Here is a 19,650-nt window from a genome sequence, read left to right as displayed (position 1 = left end):
AGCACGAATGCTCCTCCCATGATGCAACACTAATAGACTCAGGGACTCATTCATTCCTCGGGCTATTAAATTGTACAATTCTGAGTTCAGGGGCAGGAGTGGAGTGAAAGTATCTGGATGCTCTGTTCTATGTTAGTCTTTGTATCCTTTGTCTTTGTTGTTTTTCTTTGATCTATATTATTTGTCTTTATCTTTAGACTTAGATTGTGTAATTGTGTTCTTTCTCTTTATTTCTCTTGTTCTTATTTTATTTTGATTTGTTTTTTATAAAAAATTGCTGTATGTATTGGCTACTGGAAAAAAACAATTTAATAAAGTTTTACCTTACCTTACCTTACCTCACCTTAATAAAAGCAAATGTGTTATGTTTAAAACATCTTGGAGGTGAATAAAATGTTTCTAAAGAAATTCCATCTTAGTTTTTTTATTACATGTTTTATGTTGACGATTGGAATCAATTAAATAGATTCTGTAAATCTCCAAGTAAGTAAAAAAAACAACTGACATTTTAATCTGAACGATCTGCAGTAACACTATCTTTAGATGATTTCAACATGATAAATAATCCCCAAATCGTTTCAAATTGGTCTTTTACTAGTTTAAAAATCCACTGACACAAACATTTCCTCTTGTACCCAGCATGGTAGGAAGCCATTGCAAATAATTATGGGTATTTACCTTATGGTGGATGTTGACTTTGGTGCTTCTGTGATTTTTAAAACTCAGGTGTTTTTGTTCGTCACTTTTACGTTGATTTATGAAACACTTATGAGGCAAAGTTGAGTCATTTTCTCAAACCAGGTGTTAAACCTGTGAGATTCTCTCTCGCATTAACCGTTGATCACGTTTTCATTCTTCTGACGTTGAACGACAGTGAGAAGATCCGTCTCTGGAGAGAGTCCGCGCGTAATTACGCACCGACGGTGGGTTTCGTCATCGATGACGTCATCCAACCCTCTCCGAAGGAGCGACGCGGGAATGAAAGGACGCGCGTGTCCGTTATGTGCGACATCAAAGGCCGTGCGCGTGTATTTAGCGGATGAATCCGTGGAGAAGAAACTCAAATTGAGCTCGAACCAGAGAAGTGCGCCGCAGCAAGACTGACTCCTCACAGTTCTCACCAGGTCTTCATAAGTTCCACCACCGACCCCCCGCTGAGATAACGGTGCGTGGACTTCAGCTGAGAAGATGTCTTCCGTGGCTCTGCCTCTGTCCCCGACCAGACTCTCGAGGAGGTCCAGCACCACCACGCAGCAGAGAGTCCCAGCCAGGACCAACCTGAACGACCGTATCATGAACGTCATGTCCTCGTGCACGGACCGGACCGGGATGTCTCTGGTGGCCCTGAAGAGGTCCCTGAAAGATGGAGGCTACAACGTGGACACTAACAAGACCAAAATTCGTGGGGCCATCAAGCGCATGCTGGACAATGACTCTTTGGTCCAGACCAAAGGAGCTGGAGCTTCTGGATCCTTCAAGATCAACTCCAACCCGTCCACCTCTGCTGGGAGGAACCGGGCTTCCAAGAAGAACCGCCAGGCGAAGAGTTCCAGGAAGGCCACGAACAGAGCAAGATCTGCCCGGTCCTCCTCGTCGGACAGGTCCCCTGATAGAGGGAACACGGCCTCAAGGAGGTCCAAGAGGCCTGTGTCTTCCAGGAGGGCCACATCTGCAAAGAGGGCCAGGACCTCAACGAGGCCTACAACTTCCAGGAGGGCCACGACCTCGAAGAGGCCTACAACTTCCAGGAGGGCCACGACCTCCAAGAGGCCTGCAGCTGCCAAGAAGCCAAAGAGCAGAGCCAAAGCCAATGTGCCCACCAGGTCCAGGACCAGGTCCACTGCAAAGAAGTGACCACCTACACGCACTGCTGCAACACATACGGACATTGTCTACATTTCACATGAAGAGCTGGACTACAACACACCTCCAGTCCACTATCTAGTCCTGTTGTTTCAGGGTCTTTTCATCTTGTGTTTGTCTGGAACAATAAAATCACATTTCAACACAAATATTGTATTTTTCTTTTAATGTCAAAAAATTAAGAAAAGATTATTATTGTTGTTTCATAAATGTTCTTAACTTAATTTGTTTTTAACTATTTTGGATGAAATAATAAAGCCGTAAAAAAAAAAGAACATTCAGTCCCGAGACTAAAGACAGACTCACAGTCTTTCATTTTTAATAATACATTTATGTAACTTATAATACATTTTCAATCCAATTCACTTTTAACTTTGAATTACAACAAACAGGGAAATGATTCAAAACTATTTATTACATGTTACATTTTTAAAATCCCAAAATTCAAAATTCAAAACTAAAAAAAGAATCTTAACTTAGTGGCTCAACAGCGACGTCTGCCAGGCATGAGGGAGATAAACTGTTGTTGGGCGTAACCAGCTGTGCTCATGTTCTTATCATTTGCCGGAAAAAAAACATTAAGGATGTTTATTTCTCATCCTGTAAACGGTGAACCTTTACATCAATTATTATTAAATTATTAAATAATAGGTTGCAGGAAAGATAAATTCCACCACTACTTTCTTTCCATAAGTCAGACTATTTAATAAAATAATTAGTTTAATGTGTTTTCCTTAATATTGTTTTTAATATTTGTACTTATTTTAATGTAAATCAGAATTTGTAGCCAGTGACAATTTTATCTATTCTAGTTAACTGCTGTTACTACTTAAATGTCCCCAATGTGGTAAATATAGATGTAAATCAATCAGAAATTATCATTTTTTTTGTTTAAGAACTATAATCATGCAAAGACTAGATTGTTTTCATCTACTATGTAGTCTCGGCGTTGCAGATAAATTGTTTATAGCACCCTCTAGCAGATATGATCATTAACTTCATCTGGTAATGTTTTTAAAAGAGGCTTTGGGGGAGTTCTACGTTCCCCTTTTTACATTATGAAGTGAATTATTTATCATATGAAGAAGAAATATCATAACTCTGAAATAAAATACATCAAATTTCGATTAGATTGAAACATACTAAGTCAAGGAGATGTATAACGCCACATTGTAATTGTAAGTGGTCGCAAATGGAGGCAGAAGTTCGAAAAAACAAAAATTAAATTGGTCTAACATCAAATTAATCGAACATATTTAAGACATGTGAAATAAAGAAAATTTCTATCATTTCACAAAGACAAAGTCAGGTATATCAATTATCTTTTTTGATAGAATGGAGGAAAAAACTTTGCATACTTGTCCATTTACTGTTATAAACAATCAGTTTCAATTACTCAAGCTGTTTGAATCTGTCATGACACTGTTATTGACTAGAGTTAACTCAAGATTTTGTGGAACATCTGCACTGATATCATCTCCAGTGCGATCCACACTCTCTTGCTGCACACAGTTGTTAAGAAATCACAAAGATTTGATAGATTTTAACGTTTTTATTTTTTCTGATTTACGAGGAAATCCACTTTATTGTCACAAATAGTGTTGAAATCACAAGAGAAAGACAATTATATATCAAATATGGCTGTCACAGTTTCCAAAAATACGAATACAAAAGCTGCTCTCTCGTCTAAACGTATTGCTGTAAACGCTGTCGCAAACCTGGGCGAGCGGCTCGAGCAAACAGATTTTGGCCTTAAGAAGAAGATATATTGCATTGTTGTTGGAACTATTGTGATCTTCGACAAACAAAAAAATTAAATGTGATTCTCAAATTTCAACATTCAAAGTGAAAACGTCATGCTAAGAACTGGTGATGATCGTCTGTAAGTGACGTCACAGTTTATCGTCGAGGACTTCTAAAAAGACGAGTCTTTCTTCTCGGAACAAATCTATCGGGAGATGACTGAGCCGTGTCGTCGTGGGCCGGAACTCAAACCAAACTGTGACCGCTAGTGTGTGCTTGTTTTGTGTCTTTAGTCGTGGTCTCGCTCTCTATGTATCACTAACACTGTCCACCCATACTAGTTATTTTTTACACTAACTACACAAGAGGCCTTTTGACCCGCTGGACCCGCCGATGCCGTTCACTGGATGATGTGGTAGAGAGTGACGTTATAGATGACCTGGTGACCGTTGTTCCAGGCGTACAGCGACCTGTCCCGAGGGTTGTAGTCCAGCATGGACAGGTGGCTGTACTTGTTGGTCAGAGGAATGTCGATGTATTCATAAGTAGAGGAGTTGGTAGAATATGCATAGTAGACTTTGGTTCCGCCTGAGTATCCGTTGGTGACGTACAGAGTCCCGCAGATCATGAACGCCTCACCTGCGCTGCGTTTGGGGTGGTTGGTGGTCCAGCTCCGGATGATCTGCAAGGTGGTCGGGTTCAGCTGACTCAGGACGATGTTGCCGGCGTTCTGATTGGTGGCGTAGACGGCCCAGAGCCCGCCCTCGTCCACCATGAGGTCGATGTCGGAGTGACCCCCCCAGGCGTAGTGGTACATGTTGTTGTAGCCGGCGAAGTCCAGCTGACGGGAGCGGCTGATGAGCGAAGTGCTGAAGTCGAACTTGATGATGGTGTGACTCTGGAACTTGTTGAAGTAGATGGAGCCGTTGTAGACCACCTGACCGGTGCCGGACCACGGGTGGGGCAGCCGGTGAGACGTGAAGGTGTCCGTGTTCATGAAGTCGTGTACGGACTGGTATTCCCTCACGAAGCGGTTGTTGTGGTAACCGTCCATGTACCACACCTGCGGGTGAAAGGAGAACACTCGCGGTCAAATTGGACTCAAACTTCTCTTTGCTTTCCCAGAAGTAACATGTTTGTAAGGAACGACTCACTCGGTTGTCTCCAGCTGGAGCGAGCGGATCCGTCATCCATGAGCCGAATCTGGATCCAGAAGTCTTGATCGTGATCGGTTCTGATATTCCTGTCAGTTTTCCACACGCTGAAGAGAAAAACAACAGTTGCCGGAAAATAAGTTTATTCAAGTGTACTATGAGTCTAATCATGTCCTACTACTATTTAAGAAGTACCTGAAGTTTACCTTTGACAGCCCTGAGCAGAAACAAGTCTATGGAAGTGTTTAATAAATATACTTTTTTATACTAAAATGGAAGTAGTATACAGTAAGTATACTTTTGACATCCTTAAGCAAAAATAAGTGTATTCAATTTAACTGAGTTGACTTGTTTTTACACTATATTGAAGAAGTATACCTGAAGTTGACACAAAAAACTTCAAAATAGTACACTAATGTATACATATACTCAAGAATACTTAATGAACTTCAAGTACAGTATAAAGCTTTTTCTTCGCGCACCTGTTTTAATGTATACTAGTTTAAAAGTATACTTCTGTGATCTAGACTGTAGACTCAGGGTGTATGTATACAGTAGTACACTGGTATTCTACCAGAGATGAGTAAACTGGAAGGTATACTTCTGTAAACTTGGAATTAAGTACAAATTAAAAAAAAATCAAATTAGCAAACATTCAGTACTTTACAAGAACATATACCTTTGTATACACACTATACTTGTTCTTTTGTATACTTGATCAAATTAAGTTTAGTGTATATAGGGTCAGATGTGTGTGTCCCTCAAACTACACACTTGTGTGAGAGTCGAGTCTTGCTCACCAAGGCGCTGCATACAAGCTCTGAGTCGGTCCTCCAGGTCCAGAACCCTGCTGTGGACCTCCTGATAGTCCAGCCCCCCCAGCTGCTCCTGGAGGGATCCCAGAAGCTCCGTCACGTTCGCCGCCTCCTCTTTGAACTGTCGGACCAGGAGGGCGTCGGCTTTGTAGGACTCCAGGACTGGGATGAGAGGACGCAGCTCCTCCATCTTGGACTTGATGGACTAACAAAAGAGGAGGAGAGGACTTCATTTCATCATCTTCAACTATCAGTAAATCAACTGTCATGACCATGTGCGGTAAATAAAACGTGTCTCCTTCATTATCAAAGACTCCAAGAAGCTTCTGAGGATCTGTGGGAAGAGAGAAGTTTCACACCTTATACTGTCGGGCAATGTTGCTCTCGCGTCCTTCTTCCAGCAGTTTGAAACTGTTCTCCAGGTTCTTGAGCTGAACTTCCATCCTCTCCACGAACTGCAGATCCTTCTGAGTGCGTTGATCCAGAACTTCGATGGACTGACTCATGTTCTGCACCTGTGAAGACATAAACACCGATGAGCAGGTGTATGTAAGTGACCAGGTGTGTGTAGGTGACCAGGTGTGGGTCCATGACTATGTGTGTGTTGAGGACCAGGTGTGGGTCCATGACTATGTGTGTGTTGATGACCAGGTGTGTGTTGATGAATAAAGTAAAGATTTGTCCAATGGTTTATCTGTCCATCACAGATGTTAGAATTGAGGAAAATTTGCTCCGGATTCACGTCTGGATCCATGAATGCTTTGAAGAATTGGTCTCGGTGAAAACAACAACAGCGGCGCGATCTCACTTTCTCGATTGATCCCGCTTTGCTCTCATTAATATATCTAACGCCAAAATATGCGATGAAATCAATTTAATCATGTAGGTCAAGAATTTAAATCATTTCTGATCCCTGAGACCTCAAAGGTTCACGTATTTTCTTCCATCAACTGCTTCATCGGTTATTTGGGATGTAGTCCTAGCTACTTCCAGACATGGGACACCCTGGAAAGGTTGCTAGATTCACAGGCCACTGAGAGAAACTCTAGAATGCTACATGTTTCAAGAACTGGAAACCAACAACAGTTGCTCTCAGCTGGATTCAAACCTGCAACCTTCCTCATCACGACTCCTTTCATGCTGTAGAAGAGAGATCTCAGCAGCAGTCGAGTGTTGATGGTGTGAATATCACATTTCTCTTCTCCTCCACCCCGAGATTGAATCTCTACTTCCCTTGCCGTGGAGGTGTGATGGATGTACCGTGTCTCGTGCTGTGTTCACGGGCAAGAAAGAAGCGAGTCAGACCTTGTCCAGCAGGTGTCTCAGGTGTTTGCTCCGGGCATCCCGGGAGCAGACGGTCTGTTGTGGGGCAACAACCGTACAAACACAGCGACCATCTGTGTCCTGGGCGGAGCTGTAGATCTGCCATCCGTCCCCTGGAACCGTCGGGCCGACCTGTGAGAACCATCGTTAAAAAAAGAGATCCATGCAATCAGAAGGAAATTCAATCTCGCTCCAAAAAAAAAACGAGAAGGTGATGGGGAAGCAGATTCTTGCGTTACATCCTTATGCAGTTACCATGGTGATGTGGCCGGCGAGCAGCAGCAGCAGCAGAGACGTGTTGATGAGATTCTCCTCCGACTCCATCTTCCTCTCTTCTTGTTTGTCCTCTTTAATCTCTGTGGCTGCTTCTGTTCATGGATCCTCTCTCCGTCCTTCGATCTTCTCGTCCTTCTGTCTCCACCCTCCGGCCCTCCCCCGCCTCCACCCCTCTTCTGCTCCGACGCCAAAAATCAGCCGAGTGGAAATAGATTCTTCGTGTGTGTGTGTGTGAGTGGAAGATGAGCTCAGGTCCCGGCTGCTGAATGGATAAGTGGCTGAAGCAAGAGGAGGAGCTGTTTTCTATGTGTGTGTGTGTGTGTGTGTGTGTGCGTGTGTGCGTGTGTATGTGTGTGTGTGTGTGTGTGCGTATTGCAGGGAGCCATTTGTCTTCCGGGCAAGAAAATGTCCGGCTTCGACTCAATATATAGTTTATTCATTCACTTGTGTAGACCCTTCCACACACACATACACACACACACACACACACACACACACACACCCCCACACACAACCATTGTGTAAGAGAATTCAACTGGTTCAAGCCCCAGGAAGCAGACGTGAAGTGATGACCCGTGAGCTCCTTCTACAACATAATATACATTAAATACACATTTATTCGCTGTAATAAATCCAACGCTTCTGGGAAATTACACTTGAATGTTGTTTGTGTTGGTTTGTTTATGTTAGTGTGGGTTAGGGAACAATAATTACATTTTTGCTGAGCATTTTCCTCATATTAGTAAGTTAATTAGTTAGCTAGTTAGGACGGGAAGTATGAAGCCCAAGCGTCTACACAAAAACAATGCTGATGGATGAACAACGATGGCAAAGATGATGCATCAATCTTTTTATTTCAACGAGGTTCTTCAGCGGTTCTGATCGGACTGCACCAGTTACATCAGCGCTGGTCTCCATGGCAACCACAACTCAGCCTCCAGCGAACAATCCTGGCCCGAGTCCAAACGGGCCTGACTCACTAGAACTGAGACACAAAGAGGTGATGGTCTCTATGGAAACCACTGATGAGGATGCGATCGACTTCCTGTCCAACGATGACATCACAGGAACTGGAACTGCTCTAGACGAGTCGACTGGTCTGCACAAAACCTGCAACACACACACACACATTAGTTTAAGTCACACAGAAAAGAACAGATCAAACATATAGACACACACACTAATACATACATACATAATGTGTAAATAAACTGTTGATGTAAATGTCTCAGTTTCTGCACAAGAAGAAGGGGGTTGAAGGTTCTACTCCACCTTTGGCACTGGGCTCCAGGAACACCTTGATATAGGAGGTAGGAACGTATCCTTCCTCCTCCAGGTTGCGACGCACTCTGGTCCAACCGTCTCCTTTATCCTCCTCCACCACAGACAGAACCTCCCCCTCCACCATGGACAGTGTTCCCTCGTTCTGGCCTGCAACACAACACAAGGTATCAGAGTCCAGGGGAGCAGGAAGAGGAGCAGAGGAGTAGAGAAGAGGAACAGAGGAGTAGAGAAGAGGATGAGGAGAAGAGGAGGAGGAAGATGAGCAGAGGAGGGAGAATATAAGCAGAGGAGTAGAGAAGAGGATGAGGATGAGGAAGAGGAGCAGAGGAGGGAAAAGATGAGCAGAGGAGGGAAGAGGAAGAGGAGCAGAGGAGAGAAAAGATGAGCAGAGGAGGGTAGAGGATGAGGAAGAGGAGCATAGGAGGCTGAAAATTAGCAAAGGAAGAAGAGGAGATAAAGAAGGTAAGAGGGGAAAGAAGAGGAGCGGAGGAGAATGAATAGGAGAAAAAGAGAAGAGGAGAAAGAAGAGGGTGAAAGGGAACAGAGGCGGAGAAGAGGAGGAAGAAAAGGAGCAGAGAAGGTAGAAAAGGAAAGAAGAGGAGCAGACGAGGGAGGAGAAAAGAATAACAGAAGGGCAAGAAGAAGAAGAGGAAGAGAGGAGGAAGAAGATGCAGTAGAGTAGTATGAAGGAAGAAGAGCAAGAAAGGTAGAAAGGAGGAGGAGGAGTTGAAGCAGACCTTGGAAGGCGTACAGCGACCTGCAGCTCCCGATCGCTGGTAAAACTTCGTCCTCATCAAAGTCTTCATCAAAGTCTGAACATTTGAAATGAATCTCGGCAGATGGAGCTTCAGTGTAGCTGCCGTCTGGGCTGTACACACACACACACACACACACACACACACACACACACACACACACACATGAAGAGAAGAAGCCTTGAGTCATGCGATCAGGTCTGGAAATATATCACTGATGTGATCACCTTTCTCTACTTGCAGGGCTATTAAGGTGCTTCAGGCTGCAGCTGCTGCTGCTGCCACCAGGTGTCGCTGAAGCACATCCTCCGCTCTGTCGCCGGCTGTTGAGTTCAGTCAGATTTCTTTCTGTCTCTGCCTGCCACAGCTACACACACACAGAACGACGGTCATGTGTGTTTTCCTCTCCGCGGATCCGGGCGAGCGTTCGTACCTGGTTCTTTCTCAGCTCCTCCTCCAGCCTCTGGATGCTGAGGTTCACCTCCTCCAGACGGGGGTCCACGCTGCGGGCGTCCCCCATCTGTGGACTTCTCTCATAAACCTCCTTCATCTTGAGCAGCGCGTCCCTGAAATCACAACCACAGATCCAGCTCCTGCTCTCCTCACCGGTGACTGTGAACTCTCACCTCTGTTCTCTCTCTCGCTGGATCTCCTGCTTGATGTGGTTGACCCGGTTCTCCAGCTTCTTCCACCGCTGGTCCGGAGGCAGGTGGCTACAGTCCGGCGGACCTGAACCCTGAGGAGGAGACCGCACTTAAACCAAGAGTGTTGGATGTGTCCGTTTTAATTAGAGATGGGCAATTGATTGTACGGAACAATGATTCAAAGCTTCAAAGCTTCGAAGAAAGACCGTAACAGATACGATTATAGTAGCCATGAACCTCTTCACAGGTGTCAAACTGGTCCAGAAAAGGGCCGAGACGATCCACGTTTTTGTTCCAACCAGTAAAGGACAAATAAGTTAACGAATCAGGTGTAAGCAGCACCAACTGATTACTGTCTTCAGACGCCTGATTGGTTCAACTATATGTGCTTGACTGGCTGGATCCAAAACCTGCACCGTCTCGGCCCTTCTCTGGACCAGTTTGACGACTGCTAAATGATTCACACATCATTGATTCCAGTTCCAACACAAAAGCAATAAAGTCATTATGAAGCAGTTGTGTCTTCATTCTAAGGCATGAAAGTGTTACTATATACTGTCAACTGACTAGTACAATGTTAAATGTGTAATTGCTTGAAATCAGTTTTATGCAATACAATTATGGTCGGACATCCCAGGATTTGGATAAACCGATCATCATTAAGACCATGATTGTGACGCAACACATAATAACAAAACATTTAAATTTTATTTCCACACACCAGCTCTGGTGAGAATATGAGGCACTGAATCTTAATTGAAAAAAAATATATGAAGTAATATATATAAATGTGATGTGAAAAGTCAAGACAATATGAAGTTAAAAATTTTACAAGCTATATTATAACGTTCATTTGTTGTTTTTATTTGTAACTACTATCTAGCCCCGGGGGCCTCATGCGGCCCTTTGACTTTATTTATGCGGCCCTCGTAATGTCAAAGTATGATCATGTATAAATTGTTTTAATGCATTAACAAATTAATTATTAATTTACATTTTCACATAACACTTCCCTCCAAGGAGACCTCCTGAGGGATCAATAAAGTTCTACCTAACCTAACCTTTTTGTGTGTATTTTTTTGTGTATATATTAATCCCTCAAAACATTTTTTTAAGTTGATTGAAGATATGTTTTGAAAAAAACTCATCTATACAAGAATAAAATTGCAAATGATTTATCTTAATAAATGTCACGGCCTAATGATGCATGTCCTTTTTTTTTTTAGGGATTTTTTCGTCTTTCTTTTTGCTTGACGGCCCCTAACAACCTTCACAGAATTGAATGTGGCCCTTGAAGAATTGTAACTGCCCACCCCTGTGTCAGATGTGTCGTGTGATGTATACTACTGACCAGTTTGAGTGACAGCTGTCATTCCAGACGCAGCATGAAAGAAAGAACATTCAGTTTCTCACTAGCATCAGGAAAACAAATGAGAGAAATAAACAAACAAACGACATAAAAAAACAAAAAAACATTTTTTAAATCAGCGTTCAATAGACAGGAAGTGACATCACAGCGTACCCCTCGTTTCAAGCTGCGGAGACACTGCTTCCTGGTTTTGGATCCGGAGGTCATGAGGTCGTTGAGCCGCTGCGTGATTGGCTCTCGCGACGGCAAGGTGGGGGACAGCGGGCTGTCGCCACCCGGAGAGGGGGAGGTGGGTGGGGGAGGGGGAGGCTGGCGGGGGGAGGAGAGGAGAGTTAGGAGCTGGAGGGAGGGAGAGTCAGGTGGAGGGCAGACAGACAGGTTAGATGAGTGCAGCAGGTGGGGTCAAAGGTCACTCGTGTCACCTTGGTTTTGCGTATGAAGGGCCAGAGCCTGCGTCGGCTGAACCCTTCCGTCCGGTTGTCCAGGTAGCTGGACTCCGAGATGCTCCGCCTCATGGTGGCGCTGTAGTCCTCGAACTGGACGTCGCCGGGAGGGTCGAACCCCGATTTGAAGACCTCCACCACCTGCAGCGTGTCCTGCGGGAACATCAACGGTTCAAGCTCCCGGGGGAGTGTGACCTCACCGGGGGGGGGGTCCTCACCTTGCTAGGCTGGACGCTCACGGCGGCGTCCATCATGGCCTCCAGACAGCAGCTCAGCCCGGGAAGAGTCTTCCTCTCTGCGTCCGACGAGGCCCGCATGGCGTCCCCGACCCTCTGGATCCGACGCTCCTCCATGTCCTGGATCCTCTGGACACACACACGGCGTCGTCAGGATGGAGACAAGCAGGAGAACCAGGGACCTCTTACCTGATAGATGACCGGTACCAGGGTGTGGTAGTGCTGGTGCTGGTCCTGGTTGAACTGGTTCAAGCTTAATAAATATTCTTTTTTGGATTCTTCAGCTGCTAGTTGTTTTTGTTGACTGTTGTGACGAGCCTGAGGAGACAACATCGACCACAAACGACAGTTGATAAGATGATAACGTATCCTTGTAGCCTCATGACTCTTGTGATTGGTTGTTATAATATGTGTTTTCTTTGGTTTAGGTTATGCTTGTTATATGTAATTGTGACCCTTGTAACACATTTTCGTAACATCTCATTATGTTGTTGTTTTATTTTCTGTTTTAAGTAATGATGTTTTGCACGTTTGCAAGTTTTTTACTAGCAGCCTGTCATTATTATGTTTGTAACTTTGTCCTCGGTTTTTTTAATAATATGTTTGTTTAATGTATGTTTGTAACGAGTAGTTACCATTTTTTTAACACTTGTTATGATGTGTTTTCTAATGTTAAGTGCAGTTATGAAGTTGTCACAAGACATGTTCTAACATTTAATTAATATTTGTAAGTAAAAGTGCAGACATGGTGTTGTAACAAGTTGTCAAGATGTTTGTAACGTGTGCCTATGATATTTGTTACATGTTGTCATAGTGTTTTAAACATTTATGATGTTTGTAACATGTTGTTATGATATTTGTAACATGTTGTCATAGTGTTTTAAACATTTATGATGTTTGTAACATGTTGTTATGATATTTGTAACATGTTGTCATTGTGCTTTTAATATTTAATTCATATTAGTAAAGTGCCGGCATGGTGTTCTAACAAGTTTTTACAATGTTTGTAACTTGTCCCTTTGATATTTGTAACATGTTGTCATCGTGTTTTTAACATTTAGTTTTTTTAAAGTGTTAATGTGTTTTAATGTTTGTAACATGATTAATGGTGTTTTAAACATGTTATGATGTTTGTAACGTTTGGCTTTGATGATTGTAACATGTTGTTATATTGATAGTTAACACAGTGACATAGTGACAGTTAATGACAATGTGTCGTTTGTAATGTGTTGCCAAAATGTTTTTAATATAATGTTTGTAACAACTTCTTATGCTTTTTTTAATGTGATATCGTGGTGTTTTGAACATTTAATCATTTATTTAATGTGACTGGAAGATGTTTGAAATGTTTTTTTATAGTGTTTTTAACAATTGTTATGATATGATGTGTTGCTATGATGTTTTTAACATGTTGTGAGTCGTAGTGCTGTCTCATGCTTTGATCTACGAAGTTCCATCTGTGATGATGGTTCTGGTCTCAGACCAGCTATGGTTCTGGCGACACACTTCTGAAGCGACTCCAGAGACAAACCTTCTCTCCGTCCGTCTTGTGGTCCAGGTCCATGCGGTCGGAGATGTGCTGAGCTCGCTCCGCCTCCTTGCAGTTGCGCTCGAACCGTCGCTTGCTCTGAAACACACAGATTAGGGTCACATGGGGCTCACGGGGGGGAAACGAAGGTTGAAGGTCACCGACCGACTCCAGCTGTTTCCAGGAACCCTCCACGTGCTGTTGCGCCCGCCGGCCATCTTGGAAGTGCTGCAATACAACAGCAAGGGTTTAGAGTCATGAGGGTCACGTCAAGATCCAGGTGCAGGTGGACTCGCAGGTGGACTCACCGTCTTCCTCTCCGCCTTCAGGTCCTGGATGTACTTGGTCAGCTCGGACACAACGTTCTGGTTCAGGTCCTCTGCCAGGTCTTCCTTCTGTCCCGCGACCAGGTTCAGCTGCTGCAGTGTCGATGCGAAGGCCAGACACCAGGTGTACCTGCAGCCAGTGACACAGGTGATCATCACAGGACAACCAATCAGGAAGAAGATGATGTCGCTCACCTGTTCTCATCTTCTCGGGCTTTCTTTGGATGGAACTTCTTCGCAAGATTCCTGCAGACAAATGAATAGTTATTTAATCCACAGAAGAGGAGCAACACAGGAGGAGCAAGAGAAGAGGAGCAACACAGGAAGAGCAAGAGAAGAGGAGCAACAGAAGAGGAGTAACAGAAGAGGAGTAACAGAAGAGGAGCAACAGAAGAGGAGCAACAGAAGAGGAGTAACAAATGAGGAGCAACAAAAGAGGAGCAAAAGAAGAAGAGTCAACAGAAGAGGAGCAACAGAAGAGGAGTAATAGAAGAGGAGCAACAGAAGAGGAGTAACAGAAGAGAAGCAAGAGAAGAGAAGCAACAGAAGAGGAGCCACAGAAGAGGAGCAACAGACGAGGAGCCACAGAAGAGGAGCAACAGACAAGGAGTAACAGAAGAGGAGCAAAAGAAGAGTAGCAACAAAAGAAGAGCAACAGATGAGGAGCAAGAGAAGGGCAAAAGAAAAGGAGTAACAGAAGAGGAGCAACAGAAGAGGAGCAACAGAATATGAACAACAGTACAGGAGTAACAGAAGAGAAACAACAGAAGAGGAGCAACAGAAGAGGAACAACAGAAGAGGAGCAACAGAATATGAACAACAGTACAGGAGTAACAGAAGAGAAACAACTGAAGAGTAGAAACAGAAGAGGAGCAACAGAAGAGGAGCAACAGAAGAGGAGTAACAGAAGAGGAGCAAGAGAAGAGGAGCACCTGAGCTGTTTGGCGTAGCTCAGCTCAATCTCGACTCGCTCGCGGACGAACTTGCTGTACTTCTCCAAGAAGTCGATTCCCGAACTGGTGTGTTTCTCCAGATGGTCGAACTGATCCTGGAACAGAACGAGGAGTCAACCAACATCTCTCCTGACAAAGTGACAGTTTCTTGGACCGGCGGCGTGAGGAGGAGCTCCAGTGTCAGAACAACATAGAGCCCCTCGAATGGTGCAGTGGAGCAGAGATGGAGTCACTAATGATAAGTTCTCTCCTCCACATGCGAACATGTTGATGGATGGATTTGGCAAGTTGACAAAAAAAAAACTACTCGCCAACATCCTCGTTATACGAGGTTGGAGGAGAATAAAGTGAGGTCTTCTTCTAGCTACCATGGAGGACAGACTGACACAATTGTGTTGCTATGGGGGACAGACAGTCAAATCGTGTTGCTATGGAGGACACAGAGAGTCAAATCGTGTTGCTATGGAGGACAGACAGTCAAAAACCCTTGTTGCTATGGAGGAGAGACTGTCGAGACCGTGTTGCTATGGAGGACCGAGCTGCCCTCCGCGTGGCACCAGAGGGCCGAGGAGATGCTGCGGTGTGTCTCGGGTGCTGAGGAGGCTCCGGGTTCTTACCCACAGTTCGGTTCCCCAGCTGCCGCTCATGGCTCCGCCGCGATCCCGTCTCTCAGACCGGAGCCGAAGAATCACCGAGAGATGCGTTCACCGAGTAGAAGCATCACTGCCCGTCGCTCGTCTGCTGTTATTGTCCGTCGTCCGTGTGTCCCTTCAGGGCTCCGTGGGGCCTCCTCGTCTTTTCCTGCGGCTCAAGAGAGAACACGTTCACGCGCGGCGCGTTTCCGTCAGCATCCTTTGTGTTCCGCACATGCTCAGACGGCCGACAATAATATCACTGAACATGATCGTTATTTTTTACTTTTCCTCGGTCTCTTGTTAAATCAGCAGGTCCTTCGTCGAATAACCTGCAGTTCACTTGTTTTTCGCTTTGATTAAAAATAAAAAAATGAAAATCACGCCGACCTCTGCGACCAGGAGGGGGCGCCAAGTCCTTGTCCAATAGTCCCGAGGACGCTTGTTTTTTTGTCACATTTTCCTCGGAAATTAATTAACTTTTTCTAAGTGTGTATGTTTAACCGTGATGTAGTATATATGTTCCTTGACAAATACATAATTAGTAGAATCGAATATTTGTTATGCAAATTAAATTTTACATAAAGTGTAATATTCTAATTCCAATAATTAAAAAATAAAATTTCTAAATGGATTTTTCTTTCTTTTTAATTCATAGCCGTTTAAATGTAATATAACAATGTTTTTATAATAATACACAACAGTACAGAGCTACTTTAACCAAATACGCTGGTACTGATAGTGTCTTTGACACTTTTACCAACACTTTTATATTGAATTAAAAAAAGCTATAAATTAAAACATGTTGAATTCAGAACATGTATTTTTTAATTAATAGAATTAGAATAGAAAACTCTAGGTTTATTTAAAGAAATATTCAACATACAAATGACTGATTTACAATATTAAAAAAAATAATTCAATTTTTAAATTCTTAACATTTCAGAAAAAAGTCGAATAAAAAACAGAACTCATCCGTGAAGACATTTTTATTTTCTTCTGTATCAAAGAGCATGCTCACAAACACACACACTCACACACACATCTCATTCACAGACACACCTCTACTCATTCACACACTCAAACGGGTTTCACATGCGGCAGGTGTCGTGGAAAGCCTCCAGCGTTCTGAAGTCTCTCCACGTCGGAGGAAGACCGTCCTGCAGGAAACGACCACAACGCTGACAAGGAGACTGGAAGAGCTTCACGTAGCTGCGCAGCCACGTCTGTGGGTGAGAAGGTCAGGTCAGGTCAGAGGGCAGGTGGGTGAGACGAGTGAGAGGAGACTCACCATAAAGGATCGCACAACGACGTCAGGCATCTGAGGCAGCTGGTAGTGGAGCAGAGCCGTGGTGGCGTGATCCGTCACCTGGTAACAACACGACCAATCAGGGTTCTGAAATCTCAAGGCTACCACCACTCACCTTTTGGAACACCTGGTACTGAGACTTGGTCCAAATGTCCAGCTGCAGACAGACAGACAGGATGCTGGTTACTTGTGTGTTTCTATCTCGTCATTTCCGTATGTCATTGAGGAAGCATCTGTGACCTCTGACCTTTCCATCATCATTGTAAACATTCTCGTTGTATCCTCGGACCAACGTCCGGTCAATGAAAAGTGAGCGCATGACGACTACAGCCTTGAGCACCTTCCCCAGCGTCACCTGGTGAACACACACACACGTCAGTCTTGTGTCTGTGTGTGCGTGCGTGTGCGTCTAGAAATGTGGTACCAGCAGAACCGCAGATGTTCCATTCGGTCTGAAAAGTTCAATAATCATATCCGGAAACATTCTTCCAATTCGATTGATGATGTCGTCGACGTACCTGTGAAGGTAAAACGCAGTTTAAGTGTGTGTGTGTGTGTGTACGTGCATGTTGGAAGCGTGTCCTAGAACTCACTGTGGCGGGAGCACCAGCGTACTGGGCTGGACTTTAGGTCGTCTCTTAGCTGAAGCGCCCATCTGATTGGCTGACCTCTTGAGCGACTGCTGGTTGAGGAGGCTGGAGGCCAAACTAGCATGATACTGCAGCTGCACGTGCAAACACATAAAGACGTCACCATTTTATTCACAAAGCACTTTAAAATAACATACGGTAGCCACTAAGTGCTGTACATAAGTTAATAAAACAAACGATACACAAATAAAAAATACAAATAGAATGTAGAATCATGGGATAAGAAAAATATTGGCCTTAATGTATATTAGAATAAACATACAGTACAAATATATAATATAATAACATTATAATAATATAATAACATAATAAAATAATATTAAATTATTTTATTCTGTATTCTTTTACTCTGTAGTGACACCACAAAAAATATTTTTATTGGCACAAAAGTTTCTGATTATGATATTTAAATTAATAGTTTATCTATGAAAAGCCGGACCACAGTGAGAAGAAACGAGCAGCAATGTGGTTGGATAAAAGATAAAGAGTGTGTTTTAAGAACATCATCGACTCATTCCACTGATGCTTCAGTTTGAACCTACAACAAAAATTACTTCTTCCTTCTGAACTCTTCACTAACATTTGTCAAACTCGGCTGTGGAACACGTGGTCACGGGTTTGCGTCGTCGTCGTCGTCGTCGACGTCGTGACATCATCAGCCTCACCTTGTTGGACCACTTGTATGCCTGCAGCAGCTGAGAGTACAGGGGAGTCTTGTCCTGGACCGGGTCCAGACTCAGGAGTCCGCTGTTGTGTAGAGGGTGAGACTCTGATGGACGACCCACCAGCCCGCTGAGACGCTCCAGCTCACTGTTGGAACATGGCGCGGGTGAGACAAGAAAAAAAAAAACAGGCAACACAACACTTGGGTCGATCCCTTGTACCAGCGACCAGAATTTTTCAAATTCAAACAAAAGTATTTACAAACCTACTGACTTCTTATTTAGCTGTTTACACAGGGTGACGTAAACAGTGTCTTTGAAATGAATGAACTATTATAAGCATCATTAGCAGAGAGATCAACACACACATGAATATATATATATATAAATAAAAATCACTTTTTAAGGGTATTTAAGTAAGATTTCTGGAGTTACCAACAATTAAAGAATATTACAAATTCTCACCAGTCCTTATTATTATTAACATGCTTATTGTTGCATAAGGTTTTAAGCCAAAGAAGCAAGGGAAACTGAATTTATATGCATTTCCAGAGAACTTCACAATTGGTCGCCCATTCAAACGTCAGCATATTTGTGATATAAGATGTGATCTGTCTTATATACCGATGAAAAAAGGAATAAATGTGGGAAACTGGATAATCGGAAGATAAATAGATGGGATTGTATAATTAAGAATTTTAAAAAAAGACACTTTACCGACTATTTCTCACCATTACCATCATTGTTGTTGTTGTGAAACTTAGGCATGAAGATAGAACTCACTTGAGGTCTCTGTTCACCGACTGAAGATGGTCCTGGAACTCGGCGATAAACTGCTTCTCTCGACCTTCCAACGTATCCCGGTTCTTCATCCCATCCTTCAAGAACTCGAAAACGCGGCTCACGCTGGAGCGCAGCGCCTGGATGCCGCTGATGGCGTGACAGAACCCGTCCAGGTTCACTCCGACCGACACCACGTCCGCCATTGTTGGTGTTGTCGGCGCACAATGATGACCTCACTCATTCGCCGTCGCCAGGCGACTACTCGGTAACGCGGGAATTCCGGGCGGAATGATAATATTTACTTATGTTGTATAGCTTTGTATGAGAAGTTCCCTTTTAGTTGGATATTTGGTTTATTATTGGTTTATTTCTTATTGTACAAATATTGTTTAATTTAAGGATGGACCTTAATAATGTTATGTGAATTTAATAAGAGTAATGACCGAAAGCCTTTACCAGCCAAAAGCTTCAAACTTATGGATAAATATTTGTTTCTTTATTACTCAATCAAAATAATTATATTTAATCAAAAATTATTTTTTGTATTGTTTTTTAATTTTATTTAATTTTATTGAAGCAACTGTTTTGGAATTAAATAGTTAAAATAAAAACGTCTTACATAATATGACCCAAAGTGGTCAAACCCTTTTTTGATTTTAATTTACTTTTTTTAATTTAGTCAAAGTAACTTTTTCATTGACTTAAGCTTTTTAATTGTTTTTTTTAAATGATCGTGCTTTTATTTATTTAATTTTTTTTGTCGGAGCAACCCTTTTTAATGAATAATATACAGGTATACCTTCATACAAACCTTTTTTCAGTACACTTTCAAAACGATAGGTGTCCCTAATACCTTTGATACTATGTGACTGTGTTTCAGGAAGAAGTAAAGAGAGCCACAG

The 19,650-nt window shown here is 43.2% G+C and overlaps 4 protein-coding genes across 5 annotated transcripts; 1 reads left to right on the top strand and 3 right to left on the bottom strand.

The window, feature by feature from the left end:
- Positions 1-1,001: 1,001 nt before the first annotated feature.
- LOC148087819 (uncharacterized) lies at positions 1,002-2,012 on the top strand. Its single transcript, XM_087797617.1, has one exon. The coding sequence runs from the start codon at positions 1,189-1,191 to the stop codon at positions 1,852-1,854; it is 666 nt and encodes a 221-aa protein (XP_087653743.1). The 5' UTR covers positions 1,002-1,188; the 3' UTR covers positions 1,855-2,012.
- Positions 2,013-3,395: 1,383 nt separating this feature from the next.
- Positions 3,396-7,318, bottom strand: LOC148087818 (noelin-like). The gene is made up of 6 exons (XM_087791453.1): positions 7,154-7,318; positions 6,881-7,030; positions 5,935-6,090; positions 5,561-5,780; positions 4,761-4,867; positions 3,396-4,669 (listed from the first exon to the last, which is right to left on the bottom strand). The coding sequence occupies exons 1-6, from the start codon at positions 7,220-7,222 to the stop codon at positions 4,007-4,009; spliced, it is 1,365 nt and encodes a 454-aa protein (XP_087647579.1). The 5' UTR covers positions 7,223-7,318; the 3' UTR covers positions 3,396-4,006.
- A 691-nt stretch (positions 7,319-8,009) lies between these two features.
- Positions 8,010-15,574, bottom strand: LOC148087817 (formin-binding protein 1-like). Of its 2 annotated transcripts, none has more exons than XM_087791429.1 (17): positions 15,330-15,574; positions 14,692-14,807; positions 13,955-14,005; positions 13,742-13,889; positions 13,599-13,661; positions 13,437-13,532; positions 12,095-12,223; positions 11,888-12,034; positions 11,649-11,822; positions 11,380-11,535; positions 11,209-11,223; positions 9,840-9,949; positions 9,647-9,779; positions 9,441-9,580; positions 9,196-9,326; positions 8,447-8,605; positions 8,010-8,284 (listed from the first exon to the last, which is right to left on the bottom strand). In XM_087791429.1, exons 1-17 carry the CDS (start codon positions 15,357-15,359, stop codon positions 8,256-8,258), a joined length of 1,827 nt encoding a protein of 608 aa, XP_087647555.1. In that variant the 5' UTR covers positions 15,360-15,574; the 3' UTR covers positions 8,010-8,255. The 2 variants fall into 2 exon arrangements, with proteins under 2 accessions (XP_087647555.1, XP_087647547.1); XM_087791421.1 differs by having other exon boundaries at positions 11,380-11,565; positions 15,330-15,571.
- A 741-nt stretch (positions 15,575-16,315) lies between these two features.
- med27 (mediator complex subunit 27) lies at positions 16,316-18,984 on the bottom strand. The gene is made up of 8 exons (XM_087797501.1): positions 18,749-18,984; positions 17,969-18,113; positions 17,247-17,377; positions 17,078-17,171; positions 16,901-17,008; positions 16,769-16,810; positions 16,636-16,713; positions 16,316-16,570 (listed from the first exon to the last, which is right to left on the bottom strand). Exons 1-8 carry the CDS (start codon positions 18,949-18,951, stop codon positions 16,436-16,438), a joined length of 936 nt encoding a protein of 311 aa, XP_087653627.1. The 5' UTR covers positions 18,952-18,984; the 3' UTR covers positions 16,316-16,435.
- Between the last annotated feature and the right edge of the window lie 666 nt (positions 18,985-19,650).

This window comes from Callionymus lyra, chromosome 1 (genome assembly GCF_982586985.1).
Source record: "Callionymus lyra chromosome 1, fCalLyr1.hap1.1, whole genome shotgun sequence".
Taxonomy (NCBI): Eukaryota; Metazoa; Chordata; class Actinopteri; order Syngnathiformes; family Callionymidae; genus Callionymus; species Callionymus lyra.
This window is presented reverse-complemented; position numbering and strand designations above follow the sequence as displayed.